At 38.6% G+C, this 25,853-nt stretch overlaps 1 protein-coding gene across 1 annotated transcript in view; it reads right to left on the bottom strand.

Annotated features, from left to right (window-relative positions):
- Positions 1–25,853, bottom strand: part of gbe1b (glucan (1,4-alpha-), branching enzyme 1b) — an 85,221-nt gene that overhangs the window by 10,742 nt on the left and 48,626 nt on the right. The window contains exons 13-14 of the mRNA XM_038694127.1: positions 11,293–11,477; positions 6,917–7,047 (exon numbers count right to left, since the gene is read on the bottom strand). Of these exons, the coding sequence (XP_038550055.1) occupies positions 6,917–7,047; positions 11,293–11,477 (316 nt within the window). The remainder of the gene's footprint in view (positions 1–6,916; positions 7,048–11,292; positions 11,478–25,853) is intronic.

The following is a 25,853-nucleotide window of genomic DNA, read 5'->3' as shown; positions in this document are numbered from 1 at the left end:
GCAATAGCAGTGGGAAACTAGATTATAAGATTTAAGACATAGGAAGCACAAGAGAAGGTTTTATCACCAGTGCTTTTGGTGTGTAGACTTGGTTTAGCAGTGCTCAGCTGGTTTATATTCATTCAAATCCTCACATCCATCATCATTCATCTCCTCTTCCCGCACTAAAAAGTGACAGTGCGGAGCCCAAACAGACAAAGAACGCTGCCTGAAATGAACACAAATACAAAAGTGATTCAGCCATGGCTCAACCATCCAGCCTGACTGTCTAATTTATCTAATTCACTGCATAAATAATGAAATCAATAAAAGAAAGCGATCAAATGAGTGACACAAAAATGCTGTCTATAAAAAGTATCTACTCCTCCTAGGAGTTTTTCATGTTCTGTTGATTTACAACTTTGAATCACAGTGGAATAATTTTTGACACAGACCAAGAAACAGAACTCATTAATGTCAAAGTGAGAGCAAATCACCACAAATTTACCTAGATTAAAAAGAATAACACATAAATGACTGCCAGGGTATTCATCCCTCTCAGACAATATTTTGTGGAGGCCCCAGAAGGTATTTCTGGTCTGATACTGACCTAACAAACACTGTATTGCATTGCACATCTGGAGACTAAAATATGTCCTATTTTCCTTTATTAATACTGTATACTTTATGTGGAATTTATTGTATATTGCTCATGCCCAAACTTACAACACAAATACTTTTTTTCTTTACCATTTAAAAGTCTTTATCAGCTGCTCATTGTCACTTACATAGTGAACTGCCTTTGATCATGTATAGTAAAGGTGTCTGTACACGTTGAGTGTGTCTGGTATGGACGGTTAAGAGAAGGCCCCTTTTCATTCTTTTTGCACAGTCTCTCTGCTGTGCTTCTGAACAAGGATGCTCAGACACTGAGGAGCTGACTTATGGCAGCTTCCATAAGGTTACCACAATTTCTTGACATGTGTGTTCTTGAAGAGGGACCAAGATGGAAAGTCACTGCATAAAATATGTAAATCATGCCATATGCTCCAGTGAGGACTATATTCACCTTTTTACGAAAGTACAGGATCAAATTCGATTATATGATGAATTATGCCCTTCAGCAGGGGTAAATGGATAATACTGAATAATTTGATCTAAATTGTTAAGAAAGAGCCTATAATGTCTGACTGAAGAAACAATTTTCCAGGGAGACTTTTAGAAAATCCTCGTCCCTTTCTTAAACTATATATATATACACACACATACACACACACACACACACATTTATCTGAAAACTTCTCTACAGGCAAAGTTTAGCCTTGCTCATGCCAGTCAGAAATGCTTGGATACCTACACGTGTACCCTGATGTCAAGGTATAACGTAAATACCCATAAATACGTCAACAGTGTTGTGCATTATTTACTCCTGTCTCTCAGGGACATGAGCTGTAAGGAGTGGTACTATAACAAACATCAGGAGAGAGGAGTAGACATGCAAACAGCCCCCTAATTGGCTGGCTGAATAATCATCTTATCGGCCCATAGGCGATATACTATATTTGAGTGTGATCCTCAAACACTGCTTCATTCTGCCCCAGAGCCGGGAATATTCCGCTTTTGCTGCCTGCTTGTCTGCTTTGATAGTGATGATTAAAAAGAAGCACTGCTCCGTGCATTGTTTCTGCTGGGGAAGAAGATGCCCTCCTCCACGCTTCCTCTGCTTTACTCGCTGCTATGGTGTTTTATTGACAGAATAAACTAATTCTACTATGAAGGTTTTACAATAACTAGCAGAAGAAAGTGGAAATATTCTCTTGGGGGTTAGAATGCTTCTGCGAAACTGAGGATGTGTGTTTCCAAAGGTTAATCCTCCCAATACAACAGTGCATGGAATATGTTTGTGAACTGTAAATATTTGATTTGAAGTGCAAGTAACACTGCAGTGTGTATGTGTGCATGTCTGTGGCACAGAGTATGCTGGAAATGAAGCATAGTTACAGTAATTCAGAGTTCCCTGGCAAACCATTCAGCAAGGAAGCGAGAACTAGCACAAATTGGTAGTTGGAAGCTTTGAGCGATTACGTCTTTGTTAGTGGCTACAGACGGCTGCAACAACAGCTTGCAGTTCAGCTGTAAAGCATTGTAATCAATATAGTTTTTGTGAATAAAGGGGAAGATTTAAGAACACAATCAATTTTGCCCATTGAACAGAAAGGAATGCTTGATGATTAGAGCCATTGATGACCTGAAAACAATCTGGCCATGACCATGATTGCAGACCGAGACACCACTTAGATTCTCCATCAGCTAGTCTGGGTTTTTTGGGCTTTTTTCCTGCCTTTATGAAAGTAATAGCACCCTGGCGTGGGTGAACAAGAGCAGAGTGAGATGTGTGTGCACATTTGAAGAATGTGGCATGGCCTCCTAAGCATTCTAAATTCCGAATCCTGCTTTTTCAGAGTTGACTTTTCTCTCCTTTCTGCTAAGCTAGTGCAAGTTACATCAGAGTGGAAGAAATGGTAGAAATAGCTTCTGTCACAGAGGAATAAGAGACTGGTCTAGCTAACCAGCTGCTGAAACTCTGAACTGAAGTATAGTGAGAATCTTATGTAGGTTTGACTGTCTGAACTGTTGAACCAGACTGTTAGATGACGTGAGAACGCTTTCAATTATTGCAGTTTAGAAATGGAGAGTGTGTTGAGCTGCAGATTGTCTGTGCATCAGATAACTGCTTAATTTACCTGTGCATGGTTGTGTGTTTTATTTTTATTTGACAATGATCTAAAATGACTGTGTATAGTTATTCAGACCAAAAAACCTGCATTAAAACAGCACAGGGGGATGTGTTTGTGAGGCAGCTTTGAACATGTCGTGTTGCACTACAACAAAAGTTGAGCCTAGTTTTTTGCCAGACTAACTGTGTTGTATAATAAATAAGAGATTTTTCTGTAAACAGAGCTGTGATGGGACTTGAGTTGATTTATGGTTTATTTCACCTTCACATAAAGTGTTAGATAATCTAGATCAACTGTTAGCTGTTTACAACCTGTCTGATCTGGGGAGAGAAATGATGCCCAAAACCATAAAAATAAGAGCTCATAAGTTACAATATACTGGAATTTTCCCTTTAATGCTTAAAATAAAAGCAGCATCTCTATTTGTCAACAGCATTTCAAGACGCCAAAATTTGAAAACACAGATTAAGTCTCTGAATTGATGAAGATGTTTGTGGATGATATCTGGTAGAGTTACAACCTGCAGAGAAAAGTAATACAATTTTGTTTATACAATCCATCTTGATGTATCTTACAGCATGCTGTGGTAAAAAAAAATTAGACGCATATTTTCCTTTTTCAGGAACCATATGTGGTACATTCTAGATAAAATCAGAGTAAATTATAGTCACCTATGCATGACTGTGTGTATTTTATTCTAAATTCAAGTTAGTTAGTGTCACTGCACCTGTAGTTGAATTATTCCAAACGGCATCCAAGGAACCGACAGAAAAGGAGAATGATGACCTGACACAATCTCAACTGCCTATTGGCACAGTGTAAATCAAAGACCAATCTGCTCTGACAGGTACAGCTTTCATGACGGGATCCAACTGGGATTTCAAATACTCTAACCAGCCAGATAAAGCCCAGTGCCTGAAGAATGTGTCCACCACAAGTCAGAAAGAAAATAATAAAAAACACTGATGGTTTGAGGGCCTGTCGAAAAGCTGACGTTGACTGCATTTTAATGGCCAATATTTTCAGTGCTTTGCTTCACTGTCTCTCCTCTTCCTTGTGGAGTGAAGAAAAAAAAAGCACATTTAAAAGAGGACAATGAGAAGCAAAAGAAAAGCTTGTCTGAAAATATGAAGAGGCCAAACAGTCACTGTGCATCCAACTAAGGACTGGTACTCAGGGATGATGACTATATTGCAGTTGAGTTGTTTAGTTTATTTATTCTAAAGTTAAAACAGCAGACATTCAGTTTCAGATTATACTCCAGACACTAAATCAACAGCAGTTATTTAGCTGTAACCCATCGTTTCTATGTCTTAGCTTCTATGTATAATTAGCTAACACACTAAAGCATTATGCAGAACTGGATGCATTTATAAAACAGTGCTGCAACAGGGCAACATTGTGATTATTTTTTACTTTAGTGGTAAAATAACTACAACAGTTTTTTAACAAGCAAACAGAGGAACCACCTGAAGATCCATCTAGACCAACATGCAGTCATCCAGCATGTGACAGAGGGCAACAAAAGGTAACTTAATGGTGTTTTTGCTGGAGAGGGACACCCTCTGATATAATACGGTACTTGTCATATTGCCAAAAAGAAATAACACCCTTTATTGGATCCACTTACGGTGGTGCACAGCATGGTCAGACACATCCAGATATTTTTTCCAGATACAGTAGTGGTTTGGGGCTCCACTGTGACATCCCTGACCCTCACACAGGTAGAAGAAAGTTTAAGTATATGACAGCTGAGTGTAATGAAAAAGCACTTTTGGACTCTTTGAGCTTGTCTTGTTTACCTCCTCTGCCTCTGAGTGGCACTTTCATCTGTCTTCTCCCCTAATTGGATCCTCTGCACACATTCCCATCGGAGGATCTGCATCTCCTCATACACACGGCACATTTACCTTCCTCGCACACACAGCACATTTGCCTTTATGTGTTTACTGCTTCTCTGTATAATGACAGCCAGAGCTTTGCCCTCACATTTATTTGCATTTCCTCTCAACCCACCCAGTGTCTGAGGCCTCTCCTTAAACATCAAAAGAAGCACCAGGAGGAAAAGATGTGGTTTCATCTAAATGAAAATAAACCCTCAAAAACGGTGTTACAGACACTGCAGCAAGGCTATTAGTGGTGTGCCCAAGATTCACCCCATCAAGGCAGAGCCGAAAACGCGGCAGAACATACAATTATGGCACATCAAACAAGCTTACAATTAACGCATGATATTAAGAGATTAGGGGTTACGTCTGTTGTTTTTTAATCATCAGATAAACTTGATTATTGTTTTGTCTCACTATTCATATTTACTAACATATTTTGTCTTTTTAAGATGTAAGAAATGTTCTTTTTGTACAGTTTTTTTATCCATAATATATCTAATATGTAATAATCATGCTACCATCTACATAACAATATATAATACAATAACTGCCAGATAACGTTCATAACCTGGCAAAATACAATTGAATTCAATTTAAAATGATTTTGGATGTAATAAAACATATTCTTCTTAACATACGTACAATTATCAACATGCTGATACTGTATTAACATGTTTTAATTTAAGATATTTCATTACTTTGACAGTTTTATTATTTCCTTATTTAACTAATTAGCAAGAAGCATAAACTTATCCATCTAAATGAAACAAAAAATAATGTAGAAATCAAAGAAACAACTGCTGTGTAACAGCCTCATTGTCAGCCAATCAAATCATCATAATTTGAGACCGAATTGCTCATGTGTAGTGATTTGAACCGCTGGCAGCAAGAGAAAACTAACAAACTCTGTCTGTGTTGTGACTCACCATCACATTATTTAAGTCATAGCTGAAAAAGCAACACAGCTTCGTATCCATCCGGGAAACTGTTGCTGTGAGCTTCAGTGGGCCCCAGAAGAGAGTGATGTCCGTTATAATAAATACAAATCTGTCAGCTTTCTGTCCCCCTTCACATCCCTGATCATTAAGCCTGCTGTAATCACAACTGTGGGACTCATTAAATTCCTCAAGCTCTGCTCGCTGGGAAGACAGACAGCCAATGCTGCTATAGAGAGCGCTTTCTGAATCACTGGGCTTTGCTATCATTTCTTTCTAATCGCATAACAACACAACTATAAACAATTGACTCAAATTCCTCTCAACATTGACTGCTAAATTTATATCTGCTTTTCAGCCCAGAAGAATGCATCTTCTCAGAAGGGACTTTTAGACGTTTAGATGTATTGGTACATTAATATATTGTACACAGTACCATGTGATTAACTGAGAAACTCATGTACAATATATGCTACTGAGAGTCTCAAGCATTGGAGATTAGCTACTTGCTCCTCTTTTCATGGTAAGATTATCTTAAAATAACTCATCTTACTCTAGTATTTAAATACTATTAGAAATTGCTGCTTTTCTGGAATGACATATCTTGACATGGCCATTTACTGTCTAGACCAAAACCAATGAATTGATCCTACACACAAGTTCTGTCTGTGTAATCAAAGTCTGATGTCCGATCTTATTCCTCTGTGACACATAGCTCCATTACTGGGTGACATTTCCCTATATTACTATGAAGATAGGAACTGTAATTTATTTTGAGTCATTCCAGTATATATAATCCACAGCTGAATATAGTGACCAACACAGGCATAATAATGTACTCCTGTTTGAGTATCATTTACTAAAAACTACAGGGCTCAAGTGCTCCACATTCAACCTTTTTTTTTAAACTTTAATTATATCTTGTATTGGTTGTTTTTCAAGATTAACATCTTCAGTAGAAACAAACAGGTGGGTCCCCAAGATGGGGAAGAAGGTAAATGCATGCAATATTTGTTTTGGTCTTTTCATGGGGTTTGTTGACACTAAGAACAACACAGAATATTGCTATTATTATCCTTAAAATGTCGTAACAGCCACACTTAGTGGCACCATAATGTGAGTAAGTGCAGCTGATCTGACGTGAATGTAGTCATTAGCTCTAGAGAATCCTGTAGTAAAGGTGGTTGTTGAAATATTACGAGTTAGTGATTTTGTCAAGCTCAAACAATTAGTCTTGTTGTTGTATAAAAGTAGTAACTATCAAAGACATCATTACTCTGAGATGCACTGAGTGTGTGAACTGTGGAGGAAAGCCAATGTCTGAAGATTTAAAGGACACAAGCAGTGACATGACAGATGAGAGCTAAAAGGATACTTTCCTGGAACTTCTACAGCCACCCTGTAGTCCTGGAAGCTCTTATTGGGGTGGAAGTTGAAGATAAAGAGCACATTTCCCCTGTCAAACACAATGACCTTGTCCTCTTCATGCGTAGCGCTGACAAAGGCCTGGAGGGGGAGAAGGGAGAGAAGAAAAGCTAATAAAATATTTCTTCATGAATAGTCATTACCTTTCTCATCTTGGATTTAGAGACTTATAATGGGGCACATTATATCAGTGGACTACACATTTCCAAATAGGCTGAGTACCATTTCCACATCAAATTTCAGGTGGCACTCATCAGCAGAAAGCAGCGGCCCAGGGTAGTGCGAGGCACACGCTGTCAGCTTTAGACAGCTGCACATGATAAAGCCGCCACTCTCCTGTGGAGCAAGCTACTGTTAACGTGTCATTAGCAGAGATTATCAATGTCACCCAACCCCCTATTTTTAGTGCCTTTTTCCCCAAGCCAATTTCAGGGCAGCATATTCAGGGCTGAATGAGAAGATAAGCACCCCTGCAACTGGACCGGCAAAGAGGATGGAGGTTAAGGAATGAGCTGACAGTCTGGAGTCTTTGAACAAGTCCATTTCTACATGAGAAGTCCACAAATTTGGAGTAACGCCAAGCACCTCCGGCTGGCTATAACCGCTTTAGCATTGTAAAACAAATATAAACTGCATCCATCAAGTTGTGACCTGATGAGCATATACAGTAAATGTTCTTACTTATAAATAAATAAATAAATCTAAATGCAATAAACAAACTTGAAAAACTCTAGACTTATTATCTAACTAATCATTTTCAAGTGTGCACCAAGAAAAATATCTCCCATATGTGAACATATGGTCGCCTGATATGAAAGCAACGTCTTCCAGTTTGACATTAGGTCTAAGAAATTCAGTTTCTTATACTGCCTGCAGCATCACTCTGACCTAAAACAAGTGTTTTGGGTGAATGTTAGCCAGGCAATGAGAGCAGGGAAAATCTCTCCAGTACAATACAGCTCTGAATGTAATTTTGCAAAACCACTGTTCAAATCCAATATTTCCACAAAGCACAACCCCCCTCTATGCTCCTTTTCTTCACTGGTACACAAGTTAAGACACCGGCACAGTTTGTGGATAAATTTGAAGATGTTACCCGCTGTTGGATTAGAGGTCAAAAATAACATTTTGACTTTCTCCTAAGGTTTGTTTCATAGCGCAACATCCAATGACCTCAATATTAAAAAATAAGTTTATGTTTCTAATGCAAACAAGAATCTAAACGTTGGGATTCACAAACAGCTTTTACTATTAAGAATAAAAGATATTGTTAAGTTATATAACCAGTAAATAAAATTATCTCATGGGTAACTAATGCTGGTATAAGTAGAAGACAGACTACTCTGGATGCCATAGTCTGCTTGCAAGTATGTACTGGTTTATTTACATTTATCACCTCAAGTGATACCATCTCTGCATGTCCAGAGTTTGGCGTTTTGAAGCTCACAGCTGCACATCTTCAAAGAGGCAAACACAGATCACACTTTTAAGCAAAGTCCCTGCATGTTTCCATTTCTGCTTAGTGCACTTACACCTGGGACAAACAGGCAGAGCTGCCGAGTCTGACAGATCCTCTTCTGCTTCTCATTTCAACTACAAAACGCCCTTGGATCCTCCCACCAAAGTGAAATATTGAACCCAGCTATAGAACATTCCCACTAAGCATGATTACCTTGGCAATGTCACTGATAAGCTGTCCAGAGGATTCAGACTCATCTGGTTATTACAGCAGAATATCTGAGCAGTTATTGGCATTATCTGTGAGTGATGTTATACAAAGTCTTATGGTGATATTTTATCAATCCCTGAAGAAGAAATATTTGTGTCAGCTGCTTCCGAGCACTCTGTGAGACCGGAGCACAGGGTCAGCTACAGAAACCTCTGAACCTGATTTATTATCCTTGGCTGCAGTCTGATCTTCAGACTACTTACCTAATATATTTGGTTGAGTTTTACATAATGTCTATTTTGATTAATGTGTCTACTTTGACTCCACCTCTTCCCTCTTGTCACTTCTAATCTAAGAATTTCAAAAATATTTCTCCACCTGATTTTTTTTGTTACCAGTGGCACAAACAAGTTCAAGGCATCACATCTATGTGTAGTATGTTGTCTGGCTTCTGTGCATTGATTGATTAAAATCCTATACATTAGATCTATGAGACAGTTATTGTCTGTTCATCATTAGAAACACATTTTCTACATAGTAGAAGTAGGAACAGGAGTAGGCCATATTTTGCCTTTATTCAAACTGTTTAGACCTCATCTCTGAACTTACTTGGAGTAAACTAAAGGTCCACTGTCTGAAAGGTAAAAATAAACATATGAGCAGAGAAATGTCATCAACTCATATCATCCGTTTTAAATGTAGCATTTGAAGCAGTTCATCATATTTCATGAACTTGACGTTCTTACATGATTTTTTTAATTTTTGGATTGTATCCACATGGTTAAATGCACCTATTGTAAGTCGCTTTGGATAAATATCATGTAATACTGTAGCAGCCATATAAAATTGCCAGCTGAGCTGTGCTAGGGCCTAGGCTGATCCATGGCTGATCCCCATTGGGTCCCTGCTCTGCACTTGGTTGGTATGTGATCCCCCTGGGTGATGTAGTGAATGCTGCGCAACCTCATAGCGCCCTCTAACTTATGCATCATGTTTGGACACCAGTTGCAAAGCTTTATCTATAGTTTGTAGTATGTAGTTATGTATATCCACAATAATGTGGTGTCTATGAGCACTAACAATATTGCCAGTTTATTCTATGTCATTTCTTATCATATTCTGATTGGTTGGTTTATAGACGTACATTTTAGCAGCAGTTACACTGTAAGAATTTGGTCAAAAAATTCTAAACGGTCAGAATTTTGACACAGACTGTCTTTGGTCATCAAATCTGTAACCCTGCCATCGGTGAATGTGTCTCACGGTGAGATATAGGACCACTGCTTTTATTCATGACCAAAGATTTCACCTTGTTTCTCTCACATATGTAAACCTTTGTGTAGAATAGGACAGCCAAAATTGCACAGCATACAGGGCCTTTAGGTTGACTTTATGGAATCCCAGAGCTTTTGAACTTGTTTCCTTGTGAGTTATGTGTTTTATTTCAAGGAATCAACCTTGTTATAGACAGGATCATTATTTGGTGATCTTGACATAATTACACTTTTTGAAATCCTGACAATCCAGCAAAACCTTTCTGATGATCACAGAATAATTTTTTGGCAGCTTAAAACAACAGAACTTTTTCTTAAGTGTTCTCAAACAAAAACTGCTATTTCATGGTCATAGCTACAGAAAACATGACAACTAATTCCATGCACACCCAGAAGATGTAACTTCAACTTAATTTGGCCTGCTCCATAAACATCCCAGCTGTCCAGAGCTTTACACATAATATAACTTAGCAGAAATGACAACCTTCAGATTGTCATGATATAATCTAACAGAATCATGATTAAAGGTAATAAATCAAAGAAAAAACACAATTAGATGATGTCTTAAATATACATTGTGGGGATGTCATCTACTATGTAAACCGCACCCAATGTGTATAACAAGTTAGACTTAGCGCTGGTGCCAAATGCATGCATGCCAGTAGCAGGGAAGGATCAGCATTCCCTCCCATTGTCCCAAAAGGGAGTCCAGAATTCAGCCAGGTACTGCTTTTCCTTTTCCTTACCTCCAAAGCTCAGTTTCATCCAGGGTGTAAGAGGTTCCAGTAAGTGACAACTCACTTCTGATTGATAAGAGCAATATACAGAAAGTATCCTTGTGAACCAGACATGTCACTAATTATGCTCTTTGATACATTTCCTTCTCTGCTGCATTTGTCTGTATGTCAAGGAGAAATATGCTGGTACAAGTGTAATGCAGCAAGGTGGAGTAGCTCTAATCTGAGAACTGATTCCTGGGGATGTGAGGGAGGATATTTTTGAATCAATTACACAGACTCAATTCTAATTCCTGTCAATTTAACCACACTCCATTTGCATTATCCCATTACTTTACCAGTCCCGTCAAGAGAAAAACATAATTTTCCCCCCATAGGCTTCAAATGCAGGCAAAGAGAAAAGCTGCAGCATGAGAGTGAAATCTATTATTGTTCACCTTGACAGCAGCCAGAGAAAAAGGACATTTCAAAAATGTCTCTTTATGGTGCATTTATCTGTACCTACCTGAGAACTAAAAAACTGTAAAGGTGTGTAAATGTGCTGGCTTGAGAATACATTTGATCTTGAAAAAAATAATTCATGTGATTTTGTCAGTAAGAGTGTCTTCACAAAGCTTTCTGTACAGTGAGAGTGTGATTTCCTTACAGGTGGGGCAGCCAGCCAGCCGTACTTGTCTTCGGTACGGTTCATGTCCCGGTCAAAGGCGTAGAGCTGACTGTAGCGGAGGTGATCCATATCCACTAGGTTAAACTGCCGCCGGGCATAGTGGTAACTCTGATTGTTCCCCTCTCTAGGGAAATCCAGCCACTCAGGATGGCCAAACTCATTCCCTGCAACACAGAGAGAATGTACATAATGAAGGGAAAGGGACACAGCCTCTGTGAATTAGCACAGTCTATCGTGCCATGCTATATGAGGTTCGTCCCAGTTTTGTGCAATTTTGAAGAAGACAAAAAAAAAAAAAAAAAAAGACAGATCAAAGAGACCAGAGTCAGCAACAGTCTGCAACCTTTTTATAACCCCAGCAGAGGTTAGTACATTTCATATTAAAATAGAGCCACAAAGCCCCTGCAACATTTCACCAACTACAGTGTGCAAACTTCCCTGTCACCCAGGAAACTGGCCTTTAATGAATAATTTTTTTTTTTTTTTTAATCGCTTTTTCAATAAATATATGCAAAAATAATTCATCAGGATATATTAATATATTATTTCCACATAAAAGAAAGTAAACTTCACCTCAATGCAGGAAACGCAGAGAAACAGCAAATAACTATTCATAAATCTGACACAAATAAGTACAAAAAAGGAGATCTCTCTTAAACACACTGTTGATTCATTCATGTTTATTAAAGCATTATCTAAATTTCTGAATTATTATGCCCCTCCTAACCACCAGAACTATTGTACTTTAATGTTAAACTACTCCAGAAGATTGTTTATTTTCCTTAACATCTTAATTGCAAGAGAAAGCCAGCAAGGACTAGCCAGCATCATTGATGGAAAAAGAGTTACACAGTCCAGATGTAAAGCTGGATGTATACTGCAGAAGTGAAGGAAGCAACAGTCCTGTTGCTACTATGCTGTCACACAAGGAGATGAGATAATGAATCCGTCATTGGATGTCACGACAACATCATAAAACAACAGCCAGGATAATTGAATTCCCGGCAGAGGAAGAAACACACAGACAAGAGGCAGAGGAAGATGCATGACAACAGAATACAAGCTAGTTGTGTATTTGGTGCTAAGAACCCCCACCTACTTAAAAAAAAAAAAAGATCTGAGTGATGGGATGAAGTGGAACGGACAGGGACTGACAGCAGATTCTAACGAATACATTATGTAGGTGTTAAATAATAAAGGCATAGACTGCCAACAGAACAGGACCACTGCAGCACTTGCCTAGGAATTAGGGCAGCAAAGACATGCAAAGATGGGGGGGGGGGGTCTTTTCTTGTGACATCCGCATGAATAACTAGCCTCCCACACAGCTGAACTTGAAATGTAAAGGAGAAAATTACACCTCAGACTTGCAACACTGGCAGTCAAAAGCAGATTTTCCCCCCTGCATAACACTGTGCATCTGAAATCCCTGTGTCAACACTTCATATGCAAATAATCTCATTGCGCACAGGACCTTCACTGTATTTAGTTACTGATTTGGCAAAAAAAACAAACATTGTACATTATACTCATACATTGTACTGTATGAGCATGACTCTAAGTACTTCAAGAAAATCTAAATAAGTCAAAGTTCAATCTGTTTATGCAGAGAGGAAATACTGAATGACAAATTGCACTAAATTTGAACATTCTTAAACTTTAAATACAGTTTTCCCTAATTCATTCAATTTGATAGGTAGTGAACCATAATTCTAGCAATAAAAATACTTCACACTTTAGTTGTAGCCATGTATGTCTGTAGAATAGTTTATACCATTCTGTAATGAACTTACTTTTACTATTTTGTTTCTTGATTTTGTCAATCATCACACTGACAACAACATCATCGCAATGGCTCCACATCAACCCAGTGCCCTCCAACAAAATTGGAACTTAATTTAATACATTCATTATATCATATCTAAGTTTACCAAGATATGAAATTGCAAATAGGTATTTCTTAGTAACAAACCATGAGATAACAGTCATTTTAAAGTTGCAACTTTTCTGTAATGATGATGCTTCAGTATAGGTCATGAGGTCAGCAAAAAAAAATAAAAATAAAGATTTGTAGTGACCATTAAAAGTTTGGCCTTATTGTAGCACTAGCAGGAAGGTTAGAGGATCACCAAAATGATTAGGTTTCCTCCTCGCTGGAGTGTGAATTGGAACATAAAGTTTTACGTCAATGTGGCCATTCATTTTCGAGATATGATGGGCACAAATCACAAACGATGAAAGGAAGCTATAACATAAATTCTTTAAGGGAAGAGTGCCACATTGCTGTAAAATCACATTGATATGTCTTGAAGTTAGAGCAAAATTTCTGATAAATACAGTCCTGTATACATAAATTATGCTTTGAATGGCTTTGGATCCAGGAGGAGTTTTTGTTGAAAACGAAGATTGGCTGATGTACTCTCCATTCCTAAAAATAGTCACTCTGCTATTGTGTGCTCAGCCAATCAGAATGAGCCTATCCGACCCCATTGGAGTTTGTGTAAGTGCTAATCCTCATCTACTTTTTTTTTACTCCTGTCCAGGTGTGCTAATCAGTGACACCTCAGTGCCAAGCCTGCTGTCACTGGGATCATCAACCCGCGAGAATGTATGAACCACATGGCTTTGTCATCAGATGACAAGAAGACAGCAGTGCTGTAATTGCACCCCACATTCACTATGGATGAAGCTCTAGTGTAATCACAGTGAGGCATACCATACTGTAGTGTGGCAGCAGTTATGGAAGACCACCCTCTATCCCCTCAAAGATAATTCTTGCTGTGTCCTCCCTTAGCAGAAGACAACTCCATGCCTCTTGGCAGGACTGCAGATAATGCCTTCTTGTCCTTCCCATCCTGACATGTCGGTGAGTCAGGTGAGTAAGGTTGGTGAGAGTTTTGCATTTTGAAATCAAAGACCATCAGCAGTACACTTCACCTTTGTGGCCCTCCTCACTTTTTCCTAAAGGGCACCTCCAAGCCAGTTTTCATCACCCCAGTGCCTAAAGAACTCAGTGAGTGGGTGAAGAAGTCATGGCAGGAGTCTCTTAAAAGGTTAGGCCTCCCATTTTTGACTTTTTGGCTTTTTATATCCACCTTAAATGAGCAATTTCACCATGGATGTCACTGTGGGCTGTGTCATGACCCTGGCCACAGGTCGGCAGCTGATAGGTCTGGCAGGCATGGCTGCCCTCAGGCATAAAGACAATGAAGTTCTCATGAGTGCTGCCACAAGGGGGACAATCTCCCCCAACTACCCGGTGTCTTCAGGGCCTTGAGGAAGAAATAACCCATTTCAAGAGCCTTCCTCAGGTGTCCAAATAATCCTCCCTCTCGGCTCAACAACCATACCACTGTACTGTTCAACAAATTTTGAACAAAACATATTGTGAATTACTTAGTTTCTAATGTGTATTGAACTGAAAGACTTGTATTGAGCAATATAACATTTTGTTTGATCTTAGCTACCCCTGGACAATCCACCCACTGGAACAAGTATGTGAATAGGCAGCACAGTGACGGACAACCCCAGCTATTGGGGGAAATTGTTGCAGGCCATTTCTGCAACAGCCACAGTTGGGCAACCTGGGCTTGCCTCTCAAAGGTTGGATCTTGACATGGACAAACGAGTGTGTAAAAAACTGATAACAGCTGTTGTGCAATATATACAAGATGCAGATGCACAGTTCGCCATTTAAAGCAGTTTGCTTTTCATGCAATTAAAGGTTCAGTGTGTTTTAGTCTTAGTTGCATCTAGTGGTAAGGGTTGCAAACTGTAACAAGTTGCTCAAGGTGCACTCACGTACTCCTCAGATGGTCCCATCCAAGTTGTTCTTCCAACTTCAGTGTGTATTCATGTGCTCTTAAGTCGGAATGTGGAATCAACATGGACACTACTAAAAAGATGTGTTGCATTAGCATTATCAGAGCATATAAACAACACGCAGACATCTAGTTCACTTTACACGGACAGCAATCTAACCGTAACCATATGGCAAATTACATGTTTGCAAAATATGTATTTGCAAAACATGATTTTGCACGAATCAAAGTTCTGTATAATTATTTATGTCCCGTGTACACTTTTTCTTTTTTTGCAATAAAGATTCGAGGAGGAAAAAATGTTATATATATATATATATATACTGATTATTCCAACACCACTTGAATGCACCGCTCACCCCTACCTTTCCAAGTGCGTGGGAAAAGCTACACGCTGTCGGATCTTGTGCTAAATAATACGTGTGGGCCACCATTTGTCCAAATTTCTCTTCTTGTCTTACTTCAAGTAAACCAGTAGAATACTACTTCTAACTCTTCCTCTTCTTCCTTTTCTTCTTCCAACGTAGTGACGAAACATGCTCTGAAAAGCTGCTTGTCCATTTAGGCTACAGTAGAAAAATGGCGGTGCAACAAGGCGACGAGCATGTAAAAGGAACTGCGGTGTATGTAGATAGAAATGGCTCATTTCTAAGGTAATAAAAATATAACGGTTCATTATATAAGGTCTTAATACACGACTGAAAACATAGTTACGCATGTTATATTGCATTTCTGTCAATAGATCCTCCTAAATATTACACACTGAATCTTTAAGTAACAAGGATATTATCAGCTTTCTGAAATAACATGATTTCTGAAACAATATATCTGGTCACCTTCACTGGAGTAAGAGATTAGAGAAATATGGTTAACAGAGCTGTATTTCTTAAGGGGATGTGTATCATTTCTAACAGATGATTCCACATCTGTGCTTAGTACTGGCTAGCAGGAGTTTGGTACGCACTATACAATGTTTAATATCCAAGTGTAATCATAAAACTAAAGTTACAAAAGAAAACTATATAGTGTCTATTGTAATTTTACAAAAGGCAGTCACAGCAAGCATGGCATTCTCTGGATTCAGGTAGCATTCACAGAATATCAAGACATGTCATGAGGGAGCATTGGCATAAAAGAACACCCTCAAACACTGTGCTAGAGGCTCCGCCCTTTAAGTAGCATCTAAGGAATAAACCCCATGATTAATGCAGGAAACTAATTTTTCAGAAGAAAACACATATTCAGATACTCCTTCACTATTAGACATCAATATGTGATGTCTAATACATAATTTACTATGTTGGTAAAGCCACACTCAGTCTGACTTGACAACATATACAGTACTTTTGAGTTCCTACATTTGTCAGAATTCAACACACCATAGGGAGATGGGTACTCTGTGTTGCATACAGTACATGTAGGTGGTGGGTGTGAGAGCAACCACAGCAGTATTATACATTTTCTGGTGAAATAAAAAAAGTGAGAAACAGATCAATGCAAGGGTGTGTCATGCACAGGTCGGATGGCAAAAAAGCCATCAAAAAAGTTGTACTTTTAAAGCCACTGACAAGATCCATGATGACACCAGCTACAAAAACATTGCACAGGATATTCAGCGTGAAATGTATATAAGGGCTGGGCCTATCCATAGCTGTGTCCCAATTCTAAACAACTTACTAATTCTAAGCCGGTTTTGAAGACGCAGTGGTTTGATATTGAAAGACTAAATCATCTTGATTTGTGAGAGTGCTATTCGTGGACTCTGTTGTCCCAAAATAGAAAAGAAAATAATGGACCTACTCACAGCTGAAACGTTTAACAAAAGCTTAGCGAAAATCTGACTAAACAAAAAACAACTGGAAAAGCAGTGTGTTTGAAAGTTTAAGTTTGTTTTGCTTGAAGTTTAATTAGTAGCAGTTTTCCAAAGCTCAAGTTTGATTGACATCGGTCAGCCCACTTCTTGTATCACCTCCTTGTACAAAACACACTACTTTGATCAATCAATGATTTCTGAAAAAAACTGTATACAATGAAAATGTTTATACTAGGCATGCTGTATGCAATTAATATGTAATTTGGCTGTGGCCTCTGGGAGCTCAGTTTTTCCCAACCAAAGCGTATAGCAGGTGATTTCTCTGTTTAGTTCTTACAGTCCTACTCTCTGGTTGAACATATGAACACACGCTGAGAAAATAGATTTTTGTTGCTCTGGGTCTGTAGCCTCAGTGAATGTGGATATGTGACAGTTGCATGAATTCAAAAGCTAAACTGTCATTATTTATGACAAATAAATTCGTATTACAGTCTGAACTACTGCTCATAACCAACCGTTTCTCTTTGTGGAAGTTTTTTGTGACCATCAGGGAAAATTTATGACAAATAAATTCGTATTACAGTCTGAACTACTGCTCATAACCAACCATTTCTCTTTGTGGAAGTTTTTTGTGACCATCAGGGAAAATAAGTAAAGTCTTCAAGCGCCAGTAAGCAGAGCATCACTTGCTGTCGGACAATGAAATAAATTTGGTTTTGATTTTCCCAGAGGGCCCGTGTTGCTCTGATGATGCAGACTAGGTCACCGAAAATGTCCAATGAATGAGTTACCTGTTGGTCCATGTGACTTTATGTTTACAACTTTTGGTTGGTTTGTAATAAGTCAGTGTGAACCGTAAATGGACTAGAACCAAGAGGAAACAATGGATCACTTTTCCTTTTGGTTTTGACTGAGGGAACTGAACTACAGGCGTGAACATAGTCAGGGCAAAATAATGAGCATATAAAAGGAACTGTTACTCCACGCTGCACTCGAAATATTTCAGCGTGATGTGAAATATCACTTCATCTTCTGGCCCACACTTGACCTGTATAAATAAAAACACCACCACACAAAAAAATTGTACCCAGAAAAAGTATTTTGCTAACCGTGTTAAAATGTTTAAGTGTGGACTATTCCATTAATGAGCAGGCAGCATTAAGCTATTCCTTATCATCTACTTGCTCTGTGAGAGTGTGCATGGCATATGGACGCAGGGAGGGCATGTACACACGCCAACATACACAAATACACACAAGCACAAAAACACAGGAGTTAGAGAAAGAACATGATCTGCCTAATCGCTGTCTGAGACAGCGAGCCCAGATACAGACTGGCGCTTTGATAAAAGCTTTAAAAAGAGCTACACTTCATTAACAGTGTAAGTGCACCAGCCTCCTTTTGCCTGCATTTACTTTCAGTTTCTAATAGTATTATTTTATAAAGTCTAGTGGAGATGATTGATTTCCTGTACAGGTTGATTCAGTGCCACATTGAAGCCTTTGACTCTTCTTTTCATTTCAGCTTTAAAGAAACACATTGGACACACCTCCATTAGGTAATCATTTCCCTCTCCTCTATGATAACACAGCAATGTTCCTCCCATATGCCTGCATTAATCACCATGTTAATAACCTTCCTCTGCCTCCTCACAGCTGAAGTAAACCAGATAGCACATTCTGTACAAGGATGAAATATGATGGACTCTCACCACAATACACACATAAATATCATTTGTGTCTCATAATATATCTGGGGCACTGTTACCTGAGATAAAGGAGTTTAAGCACAATATATGCAAAGATTGTTTTTTTAAACAATCATTAAAGGATAATTTCAGTTTTTTTTTTAACCAAGTTTGACTACAAGAAAGAAGTCAGAGGGGGCAAGAAACACCAGTAGTCAGAAGATCAGGCTGTAAACAACTGTTTAGCCAGGTGATCTAAACCACTTTATTTGAAGGTAAATTACACAGAAAAACTATGCACACACTCACACACACACACACACACACACACACACAACCAGTATAGTTGCAAGTTGAACTGTAAACGGAGATATATGTTTATGAGATAGATTTATGAGATTTTTTTTCACCCAGTAACTAGTAACTTATTACAGTTTCAGAGTACCTTGCCCAACACTGATCTTGCACCACCGGAGTTGTTTTACGTGATGTTGCTGCTTTCGTCTCAGAAATAAATTTGATGAGTACAATGTTATTATTACTGGTAGAACTGAAAAAGTAAAACCCCAAATTGTAATAGACAGTTTTCATTTAATGGGGAAAAGACAACTACAGTGTTTTAGCCACGCAAGCTGCATGGCTCTAGGGATGGCAGTATGGGTAAGTCAGTTCACCATTTTTGTCCACATTACACCTGCACCATTAGCATTTTAGCATTATCATTGTAAGCATGTTAGCATACTAAAGTTAGCAAAGAAATATAAATAGATGGTGTACCCATACTAAAGGGTGGGAAAAATAACTAAAAGTTTGTTGGATAATGTTGATGCTTACGCTTATTGTGGTTCCAATAATGATATGATTAATGGGGGGCAACCATGTTTACACAAGGTTGTGTCAGACAGCTTTTTAGCTGGCACATCCCATTACTCCTCTACACAGCCCTGCATCAGATAAGGGCCTGACAGTGACACAGTCCCATCAGTAATTAGCAGCACAAGAAGGAGCCAAGGATCAATGTGTTTTCCATTGGAGAGATTCTGGCAAAGGAAGATCAATGATGGAATCAGAGGGGATGGGAAGGCGAGAGTCACAGAAGGTTTCAGTTGCAGAAGAAAGAAAAGCTGCAGACGTGATGAAATGATTATTTGCACTTGCTAGATTGATTTCTTGTTACTGTGTTAATGTACACTCCCACTCCCAGTTTGAACATTAAATAGGCATTACTGGTCCAACAGCAGTGCTAGGATTACGTTGTTCATCCAAAACCACAAGCCTGAAAGCACAGTTAGCTCTCAGTGAGATTATCTATTTGAAATGTATGAGGAGGAAGCCCCGGATTTCAATTCGCCGTCCAAGGCCGCAGTATAATGGTTGCCTGTTGCGTTGTAGCGCTCCATGAATAAGGAGTGCTGGGAGAAGTTTTTAGCTCAATAATTTAGACTGTAAATCTGCAAGGTTATCTTAAGTCTCTGTGAGCCCTGAAAGTCAGGAAGTGCGAGTGCTTCCATTTTGTCCTTGCTGATGTAATGATAAAACCACTGAGGCGTTTCATTATTGCCACGCCACTTGGCGCTTTAATGTCATTGACACTCCAACATCCTTTACAGTATCCATCTCAGCATCTCAAATACGGATGCTCCCTCTGTCCTCTTGCTGTGTGGTGTTTGCTATTGGTCATGAGTAAATAAAAAGGTTTTTCTAGGCTAGGCACTTCAAATTGATTTGCTTGCTCAAACAATTTGCTCTTGCTCAGCACTGACTAAATTACTCTGCTGTCATTGATCCATTGACACGGCATGTCATCTCAGATGTACTTGATTTTCTTTCTTTTTTGGAGCATTTTAGCTCCCACGATAGTCTGAAATCTGGAAAGTTCTCGGGGATGAACTTTAGTGCAGTGTGTCTTTGTAGATTTTGAACTTTTTGTTTTAGTTCCCTGATTTTGTGTTCTTCAGAAAAAACTTTCATAAATTATTACTGTTATCAAAAGATGATGGCACCATTCTTTTAGTCAGCCAGACAGCAGTTCTCAAAAGAGAACAATATTCCTTTCTCTGCCTCCTTAATATTGATCTCCTGTCCATATCTTTGGTCTTCAAACTCTCGCTCTTAAAGGTTGAATTGTGACTTTGCCTTATTTGTCTGAGTAATTCTGCAAACTCTGATTTAAGGAAATGGAACACCATTGGCCATAAGTAATCATATTGAAAAGGAAGATTTTATTTGATTTTATTTAGGTACTTTTCCTGTTTTCTAGCTCTGTTAATACTACAGAAGACTTTGTCCTTTCTCCAAATCCATGACACAACACCTACAAACAGAAATTGACAAATGAACTGATGCAGAAAAAGGTTTATACAAAAGTAAAAATGGGAAGGTCACAACTGCCTATGTAAATAAGGATCACGATTCAATTACACAACTATTCTTTATAAAGAGCCTTCTAGGTCATCATAACCCTTTGAAGAAATTAAAATAACTGAGGGGGTTCAGGACAGCCACATATGTGACAGATTATACAAAAATGCAGTAAAATACAAAAGGCTTCCAGTCCATACTGGGAAAAACTGCATCAGCGAGAGGGATTATCTGTGATCTGGAGGTTAAAAACTGCTCACAGCTAGCAGGATGAGAAGCAAGATCACCATAAGTGGCAGATGTTTTAAGGCAATGAGAGACATGTTTCCACTTACACTATAATGAGACAGGTTACAGACTTAGAAGGAATTTACAGGCACATTCTCTAGTTCAAATCTAAAGTGAATATAAATGCAGAATACCTGTATTCATAATTGAACCCTGTCTATGATTTCCATCCATCCATCCATCGTCAACCGCTTATCCTGCGCACAGGGTCGCGGGGGGCTGGAGCCAATCTCAGCTGGCATCTGGCAAAAGGCGGGGTACACCCTGGACAGGTCGCTGTCTATCATTTCAGTAGTTCTAATTTTACATACACAGAAAAGACTGATACTGATGATGCAAATGCAAGGATTTAAAAGGGGTAGGCTAATGGGAAGTATGCACACATGTATAGATAGTACATAGTAATATTACTAGTAGCACAAGACCATCATCCGCATTTTTACAAAAATATTACTGGAAACTGAAGAAAAAAAAAACAAATCTTCTGTTTCTGATTTTGTTGTATCTAAAGAACAGCTACTACTTAAGATAAAGTGACTCTACTGGACTTGGGTTAATAAATACAGTGAATTATTATAATGGGTCAGACTGAAGCATTTTGATCTGCTAGAAGGCATACATGGACTAGTTCAGGCCGCTTGTTAATGGGGGGCTGCCTAAATGGGTCATCAGTTGAAACAAGAGACTCAAACGATTGTCCTTTTGCTACTGTATATCTTATATATGGACTGTAACTGTATGTGAACACAAGATGCAAAGAATGTATGGACTAAGGCCAGAAAGGCAAGTGAGTAACTCCTTCGGTCTGTTTTTACAAAAGACAACTGATTGACTTAATAAAATCATTGTCATGAAATGTCTTGTTTTTCACTTGCTATAGCAACTCTTTATGATTCTAGTGCTGTACTGATTAGTTGAGAGTAAATGTGGCACCAAAAAACCATAGGAAACAAAACACCAAGAGTACAGAGTGTCCCTTTAAACTACACTTTAGCCAGAGAATCAGATATAATTAGTATCAACTGTCCTCCAACTGCCCACATGGGGTCAGTTCTCTGACATGCTGTTCATTATGAGCCACCCTGTTATGATTGTACCTCGAGAACAGCTGCTTTAATTGTGCTTCTTTTTCCCCCAACACATCAATCCACTTATCAGAAACTCACAAGGCGTTTCACTCCTTGAGTAAGACTGGACATGGTATTGAATATTGAGTGACAATGAATCCAAACAGACAGCACAGGCATTGTAGAAATATTTTGATAGTTTGTAGACCTTGACCGGATTACCTAGTCACCAGGTGGAGCTAAAATGCTGTGGATGACAAGTGTAGGCTGTATCTACATTAAGTCAGACAGTGACACATGCAAGGAAATACATTCCCTTCAACCAAGGTCAACATAATTAATTATCACTTTATAATCTTTACCAGCAGCGCTGATAAAGCCATGCTGTAGCTCAGATGATGTGTTGAAAACTGTGAAGCATCTCAACAATGACTGAAAATTGGATCCATAAAAATAAAAATCTGATCTTAGACAGCTTTTGTCCTGTATTTCACCATCAGCTCTGGAACGTGAGTATTAATGTCAACCCCACTTCAAAAGGTTCCTTTGATTCTTATCATCATCCTTGACTCATTGGTGGCGAGCTACTCCAGAGATATATATCCATGAAAGAAATATAACAAATCTAATAACTGAGCACTTTACCCCAAATGGAAAATAAGTAACAAGGGCTACTTCAAACAATTTCAAGCCTTTATGAATTAGGATATCATGAGGATTGCTAACTCTCTCTGTTTGTGACTCTAAGCCTGAAGCCAAAAACAATACTTGGACATAATGATATGTACCCAAAAGAAACAACACCGTAGCACATAAGATAACACCCCTAACAGTATAGAGCAAATTAACACATAAGCTCATCAATTAAACATTTATAGTGATGCCTGTTTCTGTTTGTAGCCTGTGGAGAACTTGGATGGACAGGAGAGTTTAAATCTGTTTGGTAATACTTAGACATTGGTGTGTTTGCCTGAGGGGAGAGGTTCAAATTCAGGAATAATACGATTCATGAGAAGGATCTAAAATGATTGCCCTCCCCTCTTTTAATAAGAAAGGAACCAAACAGAAGGACGCTGCCTCACAATCATGACCCTGATCATATGGTTTTATCACATATGGTATGATTATACAACATGTAAGTCGATGCAGTGATATGTTATGATACATGATGTGAGAGCTGAATAGACATGATTATACAGTATGTGCATTGTGAGCTAAAATCTTTGCATTTTGCTTTAGAAGTGGAATGTGTGTCAATGTAATTCATCCATGTTTACAGTATATTAAAGGTCCAGTGTGTAATATTTCTGAGGATCTATTGACAGAAATGATATATAAGATCCATAACTATGTTTTCAGTTGTGTATAAAGACCTTACATAATGAACTGTTATGTTTTTATTATCTTAGAATGAGACATTTATATCTACATAACCGCGGGCACCCCCTGCTGTGGAGGTTGCTGCATTTTGTCGTCATGTTTCTACTGTAGCCGTCAACAAACAAACAGCGCTACAGAGCGTGTTTCGTCATCATGGCGTTCTTCTTCTGCTTGTGTTATTCCGGTAGTGTAGATGCCCGTCACTACATTGAGTACGTACAAAGAAGAAGAAGAGGGACTAATAATAATAGTAATATACAATCTCCGAGTAATCTTCTGGTTTATTAGAAGTAAAAAGAGAAGTGACATTTGGGACAGCTGACTGCAGAAATCACGGATTTTGTGGATTTTCCCAGATGGAAGGCTATAACGTTAATGTGGGACAGATGTTTTCAAAGCAAGAAAGTTGTCTGTTTTCTGCTGGACATGTAATTAACTTTGTTTGTCAGACTTTAGCGATGCAAATGAAAACTGATGTTTGATAGCTTTAGCTAGAAGCTGGCTATAATCACAGAGAGCCATGTTTCTCCTGTCAGTGGTGTGAAATATGGATAAATTTCATGGCGCCTACTTATTCTCCAGCCTGTGGTTTGGCTTTGCCGGTTACTTAGTGAGACAATCAGCTGATAAGTAACGTTAATTGGCAATAAAACCGTAACATTAGCTTAGAGCATGGAAACATCAGCCAGCTAAACTTTTACTGACTGGTAGAAAAAAAATTTATTGTTAGTTGGATTGGTTTATTCTCCAGCGCTGTGCTTTGGCTTGTGGTGTTATGTTAGTTGGATTAATTTCATGCAGTGACTCTCTCTCTCTCTCTCTCTCTAGCGCTCTGTTTTGGCTCTGTATGTTACTGAAACAGCTGATTGCTAATTGCCAATAAAAGGCAGCTTCCAGCATCGAAGCTCAGATCAGCCATTTAAACTTTTACTGCACTGGTAGAAAGGTAGGTGGATTGTAACTTTATGTAGTTCTTCTCCAGCCTCTGTTATGGCTTTGTTACATGGACAGAAATGTGCCCTTACCTTTCTGAGACAAACAGCTGATGAATATTATTGGTAATGAAACGGTAACAGCAGGGAAGCTCAGATCAGCAGCTAAACTTTTTACACATTTTACTGCCCTGGTGTTAAACATGTATTTCTTTTTACTGCTAACGGTGATATATAACAAGACCGTGTTACTATCAAGTGACCAATAATAAATACTTTCCGAATTTGCATTAAAAAAAACTTTACTGGATATTGCTTCCCACTGTGCACACAAATATGTAATTTTTACTTTCACATGCTAAATGCGCATTAAAAACGTTGCACCGTTTTGCCACAAGCTAACATTATGGCTGTCAGTACTACTTTGTGTTTCTGTTGCATTTCAAAAAAATTAAAAAGACATTTTGGTTATCTAATTAAGAAAAGCAAGAGGAGCCTTGATCCTCACCAGCCAATGCCTTTGTAAACTTCATGAATTATGTGGTTTATAATGGACTGTGGTGCAGAAACAGTGAGGCTTCCATTGTCCTGGTATCTGTCAGTGGTCATACTTGATGCACTAGATGTGACAGTTTGAGAATTTCTTAATTTTCTTTGGTATGTTAGTCCAGATGAGCCAACCCTCCCAAGATGTAAAATAATGTATTACAGGGGAATGAGACATTATGTAGCACATCATATCTTCATGAGGCTGTTTATTAATGAAAAAGTAACAATAATATTCAAAAATAATTTATAATTTCTTTATATATCTAAAAGAAACCTAATTTCTTGACTGGCAATCTCTTATCTCACAGATGACATCTTTGTCCTGTCACAGGCACCGTAGCTATACTGCTCCCTTTCGGTATGGAAGGGTGGTGCAATTCGCAACCCTCACCACTAGATGTCTCTACAACTTATTCACTGAACCTTTAAAGAGGTGGTATTATGCTTTTTGGCATATCTATCTATCATATATTCTCTCTCTCTCTCTCTCTCCTCTCTCTCTCTCTCTCTCTCTCTCTCTCTCTCTCTCTCTCTCTCTCTCTCTCTCTCTCTCTCTCTCTCTCTCTCTCTCTCTCTCTCTCTCTCTCTCTCTCTCTCTCTCTCTCTCTCTCTCTCTCTCTCTCTCTCTCTCTCTCTCTCTCT

This window comes from Micropterus salmoides, unplaced genomic scaffold (assembly GCF_014851395.1).
Source record: "Micropterus salmoides isolate LMB-PRFRI ecotype aquatic unplaced genomic scaffold, ASM1485139v1 Ms_hic_scaffold_3, whole genome shotgun sequence".
In the NCBI taxonomy this organism is placed as follows: Eukaryota; Metazoa; Chordata; class Actinopteri; order Centrarchiformes; family Centrarchidae; genus Micropterus; species Micropterus salmoides.
Note: the sequence above shows the minus strand (reverse complement) of the source record. Positions and strands in the feature narration are given on the sequence as shown.